General features: G+C 52.7%; 1 protein-coding gene across 1 annotated transcript; it reads right to left on the bottom strand.

Moving 5' to 3' along the window:
* Positions 1–322: 322 nt before the first annotated feature.
* On the bottom strand, positions 323–7,674 carry Arl2 (ADP ribosylation factor like GTPase 2). The gene is made up of 5 exons (XM_041662027.1): positions 7,167–7,674; positions 3,628–3,738; positions 3,272–3,434; positions 1,836–1,916; positions 323–759 (listed from the first exon to the last, which is right to left on the bottom strand). The coding sequence occupies exons 1-5, from the start codon at positions 7,229–7,231 to the stop codon at positions 625–627; spliced, it is 555 nt and encodes a 184-aa protein (XP_041517961.1). The 5' UTR covers positions 7,232–7,674; the 3' UTR covers positions 323–624.
* Between the last annotated feature and the right edge of the window lie 1,843 nt (positions 7,675–9,517).

Genomic DNA, 9,517 nt, shown 5'->3' with positions numbered 1-9,517 from the left:
CAAACTAGAAACTGAATTTAAACTATCCATGAGCCTCAGGCTGGGACTGGGAACAAGTAGTTTTTTTGGTAATTTATACTGAAGGCAGGTGTTCTTCTAGGGAACTGCCAACTCCTTCTTCTCAAACCTTTCTCTTTCTCCTTGCTTCCCTGTTTTAATGTTACCTCCAGGAAGCCTGCTTGGTCTCTTGCAGATGGAACCAGCTAGCCTGTCTTGAGCTTCCACGTCTGCACGTTCCTTGCTAAACCAGTTACGCCTCTGCTCTGCTCTGTCCCTCTGGACTCCAGCATTCCAGGTGAGGGCTAAAGTCGGTGATACACAACGGCTCAGCCAAGAACTGGTAAAGGAGTGCTTTATTCTCACTGCTGGACAGAGGCGACACCCAGGACCTTGGTAGCAGCAAGTAATCCCTCCCAGTCCAGCCTTTCCTCTTGGCCTGGCAGCTGCAGGCCACTCAGGGAGCCAGGGTGACAGCCTTCGCCTGGGGGCGGGGGGAGCAGCAGTAGCAGCAGCAGATCACGGCAGGGTTGGGAGTGTTAGTCTTGCCGGTTGGTGCCTGTCCCCCCAAGCTGGTGTCTGATGAGGGTAGGGGCCTGGACAGTGAGCTGGGGACACTGGAGAAGCTCAGTCGGCAGTAAAGACACGACTGGAAATGTCATCAAGGAGCCAGTCGATACCAGGCAGCAGGTCCTCCCCGGTGACGGCACTGCAGCCCTGGATGCGCCAGTGGTGGCTGCGAATGGAGGCCAGGTCCAGAGCCTGGGGACAGAAGGGACTGGTGGAACCAGCAGGCCTTAGCCTGTCCTTTCCCAGTCACACAATGGGAGACTCTAGCTGCACACCAGTGCCACCCCTCAGTGACATAAAATCACGGGCTGCTGAGTGTCTGCCAGAGCCAGGCATTTTGCAAGGACTAGAGGTCATCGGTCTCTTGCTAAGGCCTCCTGATCCAGGGATGATGTGGTCCACTTTACCAAGGAAGGAATCCAAACTCAGAGGCTCCATAGCCTTCCACATCACACAGCTGGTTAAAAGGTGACAGAAAGATTCTAAAGCAGAGATAGTGGTGCACATGGGTGGTGGAGCCAGGAGGTGTCACATGAAACCCATCTCAAACAAACAAAAAATCGAGATTCTAAGCCTGAAGAGTAATGGCTAAGGTGCAGCTAAGGCCCAGGGCCAGGTCAGCATGAGGCGCAATCCTGGTTCATTTACCCACTATGTGACTCGACCTTCTGTGTCTTCTGCACCCTTTGCAGAATGGTGATAGGCATTTTCCCTCATGAGACTGTCGTATAAACAAAGAATGCCTCCACACAGAGAGCACCGCAATGGGAAGCACTCGCGCAGCCTGGCTCCTGGGACCCTGCACTCCATTTATTACTCATGCAATGCTGGGTGCTCTGCCTCGGTCTTAGCCAGGCATGGAGGTGTATGCTTGAAGTTCCAGCTATTGCGTTTGAGACCAGCCTGGGCTACATATGTTCTAGGCCCGCCTAGGCTACAGAAACGCTGTCTCAGAAGTAAATAAAAAAAGGCCGGGCCTGGGGATGTGGCTCAGTTAGTAAAGTGCTCGCCCAGCAGCATGCGGCTCTGGGAACAACAACCAGCACTGCAGGCACTGACACTGCCATGCACACCTCAATCCTACGTACTCTCGTGCGGAGGCAGGAGACCAACAGTTCAGGGTGTCCTTGCCTTCCTAGTAAGTCTCAGGCCTGCTAGGGCTGCTGAAACCCAGTTTCAAAAAACCAAAACTAAATAAAATTAAAGATAATAAAGTACTAATGACCTTTCAGTTTTACTCAGTGAACATGTACCAGGGCCCCACTCACCTCCTGAATAGCAGTAGAGGACAGGGCTCCAGGCAGGTCCTGCTTGTTTGCAAAGATGAGGAGGGTCGCTCCAGCCAGGCGCTAGGGAAACAGAACAGGTTGGGGCTCGGGAGGCTTAGAGTACAGCCTGATCCCTTCTCTACAAGCGGTCAGCATGCAGGGTCAGGAGCAGGGAGCCCCAGGTGGGGTAGGCAAAGTGGACAGAGCTGCTGATGCTAGCTACCACCCAGTGAGCATCTCTCCCCTCCATGTCTCAGGTTCCTACCACCCAGTGAGCATCTCTCCCCTCCATGTCTCAGGTTCCTCTTCCATAATCAGGGGGAGGGTGGTGTTCACAGGATCCGAGCCCTCTGTAGCTCTGGCCATGTGCAGAAAGTATAAGCATGCTGGAGGCTGCCCTGAGGATGTTGGGACATGACCACCTGCCCTTCCTCTCAGTTCATGGATCCTTAAGTTGTACTCCCAGTAGACTGCCCTGTTGGCCTTTTTCTCTACTTCTTCTTGGTGTGCTTGCAACTTGAAACTCCCCAGATGCAAAGAGAAATCTAACTTTTGAAACTCGTCCTGCTGGGCCTTCAACAACAGTGACCTCTCCTGACCTGTTCACTATTCCAGAAGGGGTTGCATGCATACTGGTGGCATGTGTCTGTTAGCCTGGCCTTCCTATGTATTCCTGTTGGTTTCTGCACAGGCATTAGCAGCTCCCTCTTACCCTCTCAAAAGTGCCTTGGCCTCAACTAACTGAAATGTGGGAACATGATTCAAGTTAGCAGTATCCAAACAAAACTTGGAGCTTATGGCAATTCCTGAGCATGGCTTAGTGGTGCCCAACTGTAATCTTCACACTCAGGAGGCTAAGGCAGAAGGATACAGAATTTGAAGCCAGCCCGGGCTACTAGGGAAACCTGACCCCAGCTCACCCAAAATCAACCCTGCCAAAATAAATAGCTAATAATGGGATGTGGCAGCACACTCCAGTAATCCCATTGTTTGGGAAGTGGAGGTCAGGGAATCAGGAGTTCAAGGCCAGCCTCAGCCAGCTGAGGCCAGCCTGAGACACAGAGTAAAACCCTGTGTCAACAAAACAAAAAAGGTATTTTGGTCCAGACAACAAATGTCAAGATTAGCCTAATTATGATCTGAGGAATGTGGCAGCTGAGGCTCAAATAGGTTGTGTCTTCTCAAAGCCACACAGCAAGGTTAGATTCTATGCAAGTTTCACTGGCTTCCTGAGCTTCGCCCCTGCCCTGGTCTTGAGGCAGCTTCTGCAGTCATGGGACTGAAATTCAGGGTGATGATGGGTAAAAAAAAAAAAGAGACAGGAGTCCAGGTCTTTGCCTAGGGCCCAGTGAAGGATCACCCGCTTCACTATCTGGCGAATCACAGCCCACGTGGCAGATATTTGGCCAGGCTGCAGGCGGAAGCCCAGGGCGCACCTCCTCCACCAGCAGGCTCTGCAGCTCACGCTGACAGTCCTGCATGCGCTGGCGGTCGGCACTGTCCACCACCCAGATGAGGCCATCTGTGCTCTCAAAGTAGTTCCGCCAGTAGGAGCGCAGAGACTTCTGGCCACCCACATCCCAGATGTTCAGTTTGAATCTGGGAAGGAAGGAGCAATGAAGGTCAGGTTGGTCCTGTCCCCACTGCCTTCCCCCAGCCCCACGTGGCCCCCAGTGACCCTATTCACCCCCAGCCCCACATGGCCTTCAGCAACCCTACTTACCCCTGGTCTCTTCCCCCAGCCCCACGTGGCCCTCAGCGACCCTACTCACCCCAGGGTGACCATACTCACCCCCGGTGTTCTAGGGTTTTGATGTTGAAGCCCAGTGTTGGGGAGATGGTATCTACATCTTCCCCGTTGAACTTCTTAAGGATGGTTGTTTTGCCAGCATTGTCCAAGCCACTGGGGCACATAGGCTAAGGAGAAGTCCCTGAGCTCTGCTGGAGGACGTCATCACACTATCGACCTCTTAGGGACTAGTATTTTCCTACTGTATACTGAGCACATGCCTGGCCCATACTTGGCTTGAGATAAATGTGGAAGATAATTATGTTACTCAAAGTAACATAATTTATGCAACAAATATTAAGTGCCTATTATGTGTCAGGCCCCTCAGTTGTTGATGGAAAAAGTCTCTGCCCTGATGGCACTTAAACACTAGCAAAAGAAACCAAACAATGGGGCTGGAGAGACGGCTCATCAGTAAAGAGCACTAGCTGCTCTTGCAGAAGACCTGGGTCCAGTTCCCAACACCCACATGGTGATTCACAACCAAACACTGACCTCTATGGACACCAGGCACACCACATAATACACATACATACATATAGGTAAAATACTCACAGAAAAAAGTCTAAAAAAATTAAAGACTAAATAAAGCAGGAGAGGAGAAAGTTGAGTACCTGGGGTTCCTGAGACCAGTGAGAGACATTCCTGAAAGGAGTGACTTTCCCCTTAGGTACCAGATAAGGCTCTGTGTGGTCTTGAGGCCCAAAATAGACGGGCCCAGTCTTCTGAAGGACCAAGTGAAGTGGGACCCACTTTCTAGATAGGAACCACCACCTAGAGGTGGGACCCACCTTCATCTGTTTCTGGAACGATCCGCAGCCTCTGCTGCAGAAAACAAACCACTGGGTAAGTTCAACAGCAGGTGAGAAGTTGGGGTGACCACAGTCTGAATGGAGGGGTGAGGGAAGGAACAGGCTTTGCGTTTGGAACCTCTCCCTGCTCACCTGATGCAGGTCCCGGGACCCCATCTGTGAGAGGGGAGCAGAGTACCTCTCATCATCTGCGGCCACACCTTAGCTTGGGAAGCTGGTCGCTGTCATCCTGTGCTTTCCCACGTCATTCCACCTCTCACGGGTCCCTCTCTCCGTCTCTTCTTCATTAGCAAACTCTCATCTCTCCTGCACCAGCACCCTGTGTCCACCCTCTCCCATCTAGTGATTCAGGTGCGGTTCCTGGGAACCGGTGTTTACATGCGGCTGCACCAACCTCTATCCTCCTGCTTTTCTTCAAAGACAGGGCCTTACTATCTGATCTGTAACTCTATGTAAAGAGACTGCTATCAAACTTGTGGTGATTCTCCAGACTATGCCTCTGCCTCCTGAGTGCTAGAATTACAGGCGTGTAACATTATGTTGGTCCTTTCCCCCTGTTTTGTTTTTGAGACAAGGTCTCTCTCTGTGTAGCCCTGGCTGGCCTAGAACTCACTATGTAGACCAGGCTGGCCTCAGTATTTGCCTGCCTCTGCCTCCCAAGTGCTGGGATTAAAGGTGTGTGGTACCACGCCTGTTTTTGTTTTAAGTATTTTATTTTTATTTATTTATTTATTTATTCGGTTTTTTGAGACAGGGTTTCTCTGTGGCTTTGTAGCCTGTCCTGGAACTCCTCTGTAAACCAGGCTGGTCTCGAACTCACAGAGATCCGCCTGCCTCTGCCTCCTGAGTGCTGGGATTAAAGGCGTGCGCCACCATCACACGACTTGTTTTAAGTATAATTGTTTTGCCTGCATGCATATATATGCAACAAATGAGTGAAGTGCCCACAGAAGCCAGAAGAGGACCCTTGGACTGGTCACCCACGGCTCTGAGGCACCAAGTGGATACTGGGAACGGAACCTCTGCTCTCTATGAGAGCAAGTGCTCTTAGCTACTTTTCCCCTGACGCTTCCCAAGCCTCATCTCGCCAGGTGGGTCCCTCATCCTTACTGCTCCCCAGTGGCTAAGTGGCCCAACTACTCTTCCCCTGATGCTTCCCAAACCTCATCTCACCAGGTGGGTCCCTCATCCTTACTGCTCCCCAGTGGCTAAGTGGCCCATCTACTTTCCCCTGACGCTTCCCAAGCCTCATTTCACCAGGTGGGTCCCTCATCCTTACTGCTCCCCAGTGGCTAGGTGGGTCCTTCATCCTTACTGCTCCCCAGTGGCTAGGTGGGTCCCTCATCCTTACTGCTCCCCAGTGGCTAGGTGGGTCCCTCATCCTTACTGCTCCCCAGTGGCTAGGTGGGTCCCTCATCCTTACTGCTCCCCAGTGGCTAGGTGGCCCATCTTGCGCAAAACCCAAGCACTGCCACTTTTACGTCATCTGGATCCCTGCTACTCATCTGACCTCCCACGAGTGTCTGAACATCTCAATCTCAGGGCTCCCCAGGTGGGTCATCCCAGAGTCATTTCTATGCTGACGATTGTCACCCACCTGCCCAAACAGAGCCGGGGCTGGTGTCTTCCCAGGGACCTTCCCCTTCTAGCTTAGCAAGTGTCTCCTTGTTCTGATTACTCTGGCCAGAGACCAGAGACTGGGGCTTCAGTTCCCCCCTCACATTCTCCACCAATCCTGCAGCAGGTTCTACCAGCACTAATGTCATTTCCTCCCACTTCCATGACCTCACTTCCTCCATCGTGCTCCCAGCCCATGGGCTCTGCCTCTTTCCAGCCACTCTCCCCTTCTTCTCACGCCAGGCTCATCCTCTCCTAGAGCCTTCGCACTTGCAGGTCCGCTAAGTTTTCCAGGCATCTCTACCCTCTCAAGTCTCTGCCCAATAGCTACTGTCTTGATGTGCTCTTCGACCATTCTGGACTGCATTCTTCTCAACCCAAACTACACTTTTTATTTGCTTTATTGTTTTTTTTCTCCTGTCATCCATAACGAAGGCTTTTTCGTTTCTCTAATCACAGAAGGTGATCAATAAATAGTAACCTAATGACTGTCTTTCCCAGAACTGTCTAAAATGGACAAGAGTGGTAAAGTTCTAAGGGCACATTAATTTCCCTCTTCTCTCCCTGACAGTTTGTGGATCACAGATGCTCAGGCAGACAGGCACAACGCAAAGCGCAAAGCGGGTGATGCAGGTGCCAGTTGATGCAACACAAGGTCGGCAGGGGCCCTGAGTGACAGTTAGACCGGTGGCCGAGTCCACGCCTACCCGCAGGGGCATGGGCGGTCCTCACGCCCCTGAGATTCCAACCCGGAGGGAACAGCCGGGCCCACACGAAGAGGAGGGGGTCAGCGTTGGGGAGGAGCAGGACCCACGTCGAGCCAGCCCGAGAGACCGTGACGTACGAGTCACCACCACCACGCCGCGCCTCCCCATGACACTGGAGACCCCGGTCCAGGCCCGGCCTTCAGGCTCACACCGCGGACGTTAGCACGCAACCCCCCGCCCCGCAGAGTGGTACGGCCCGCCCCGGCCCCGCGCCGAGCAGTGGTAGCGCCGCGTGCGTGACGCACCACCGGCAGTGGGTACCCGCGGCGGCCGCGCCCCCGCGCCCGGCCCCGCCCACCCGGCAGGTCCCGCTACCCTCGCGGCCGCTGGGTCGCTCTGAGGATACAGCATGAGCAGCCGCAGTTCTCGTTCTTTCTGCTTCATCTTCTTCAGAATGGTCAGAAGCCCCATGATCTCGTAGCCCCCTCCCGGCTGCCGTTTCTTCTAGGCCCGGGACCCCGCTCCCGGTTCCTATTGGCCAGTCTGGTGCTTGGTTCCGCCCTCGACACCACGTGACCGTCGGAGTGCGGGGCGTTGCCCCCTAGCGGCGCGGCGGCGAACTTGCTGCCTGCTGGGTTAACTCTTCGCTTCCGGATGGCTGAGGGTTGCGGGGGATTAGGGCAAAGTCCCCTATGCCTCCGACTCCGAGGCCTCGGCCGGGACGCGAAGTTGACATCTCGAGCAGTATCTCCTGTGGGTAGGGAGAACCCGCGAAGGGATTCTGAGCCAGGTGTCCGAACCTCCTTCACAAGGGTCTGACGAATCATCCGCGGATCGTGCTATGGCCTGGTTTCCGCGCTTCTTGTGACTTGCTTTATCCTCCTCTGCCAGTGACGGAGAACGGATTGATCCTGGTCTGGGACTCTGTCGGAAATGGCTGACTTTGCGTTCAGTCGAGGGTGATGATGCCCTCTAGGGGCCGTTTGAAATGGGCGGGCAGTAAGGGCTCCTTTGGGTTTCAGTGACAAAACAGTCACAGTCATTTAAAACTCTAAACTTCCTGCAATGCAGCGATCAGACCCGCACAAAGGATTGCCCCGCTAGGAAGCCATCAGGTTAAGAAGCTCTGTTTTGGATCTGGACGGGCTAGCCGGGCGGTGATAGCACACGCTTTTAATCCCAGCACCAGGGAGGCAGAGACGGGTGGATCTCTGTATTTGTTCCAGGACAGCCAGTGCTATGTAGAGAGACCCTGTCTCCAAATAAATAAGCAAGCAGATTAAAAACAAAACAAACAAAAACAAGAACTTGAAGCCCCCTTGTTGGCATGGAGCAGGTGGCTTTGCCGAAGAGTTAGTTTTTTGTTTTTGTATTCTGAGACAGGGTTCTATTGTGTATAGTCTTGGCTGTCCTGAAACTCCCTCTGTGGATCAGGCTGGTCTCGAACTCACAGAAATACACCTGACTGCCTCCTGAGTGCTAGGATTAAATGTGTGCACCGCCACTTAGTTGGTGGCACACACTTTTAATCCTAGCCCGTGGGAGACAGAGGCAAGTGGATGAGGCCAGCCTAGTCAGTATATGGAGTTCCAGGACAGCCAGTATAGTGAGACTCTTGTCTCAAAAAAAATATTATTGTGTGTAAATTGTGTGTGTGTGGGAGGGTGCACATACAGCTGGAGGTCAGAGGACAACTTTGTGGAGCTTACTCTCCTCACTTCACGTGGGTTCCGGGCAGCAAGCTCATCAGCAGACTTTCTCAGCAAGTGTTTTTCCCTGCTGAACTGGCTCAGTGGCTCAGAAAGTCAGCCTCTTCTCAGCTCTTCCCTTGAGGCCATTCTTATCTTTTTTGAGTTGTTGAAACAGGGTCTCAGGCAGTCAAGGCTGGCCTTAAACTTTCTGTGTAGCTGAGGACAGTGATGAACTCTGGATCCTCCTCCCACTTCCTAAGTGCCGAGATTATAGACTGGTCCACTAAGTACCCATTGTTTGTGGGTTTGTTTTGTTTTTGTTTACATTTGCTGTTCCATTTATATGTCTATAAAAGTTTGCTTCCATGCTTGTCTGGGCAGCATGAGTGCCTGGTGCCCCTGGGGGTCAGAAGAGGGAGCCCCTGGATCTGGAATTATGGTCAGCCCTCAGCTGCCATGCAGGTGCTGGGAATGGAGCAGTAGGTGCTGTTAGCTGATGCACCATCTCTCCAGCCCCCTTTGTTGTTGCTTTGTGAGACAAGGCCTCCTGTAGTCCATGCTGGCCTTGAGCTCCCTGATCCTCTTGTCTTCACCTCCCAAATCTGGGATTGCAAGTGTGTACCACTACCAGTAAAGGCCTATGGAGTGCTGGGGAGCGAATACAGGGCCTCACGAATACTAGGGAATCATTCTACCAACTGAGCTACACTTCCAGCACTCGGGAGGCAGCAGCAGGCATATCTCTGTGAGTTCGAGCCCAGCCTGGTCTACAAGAGCTAGTTCTAGGACAGGCTCCAAAGCCACAGAGAAACCCTGTCTCGAAAAACAAAACAAAACAAAAGTGAAATTAAAACGTTCAAATTGTTACAGCCAAGCTGAATGTGGGCAATGCATGCCTCCAGTCCTGGCACTATGGAGGTGGGTGCAGGATCAGGATCAAGGTCCATCTTCAGCTACTTAGAGAGTGAAGAGCTATCCTAGACTTAGTCTCAAAACACGAGACAAAACAATTTAACCAAATGCCCACAGTTGGGAAAGCTGCCTTTAAAGAGAGGGGGCTCCTGAA

Source organism: Microtus oregoni, unplaced genomic scaffold (assembly GCF_018167655.1).
Source record: "Microtus oregoni isolate MIOR12 unplaced genomic scaffold, Mior012 000012F_ref0000307, whole genome shotgun sequence".
NCBI lineage: Eukaryota > Metazoa > Chordata > Mammalia > Rodentia > Cricetidae > Microtus > Microtus oregoni.
Note: the sequence above shows the minus strand (reverse complement) of the source record. Positions and strands in the feature narration are given on the sequence as shown.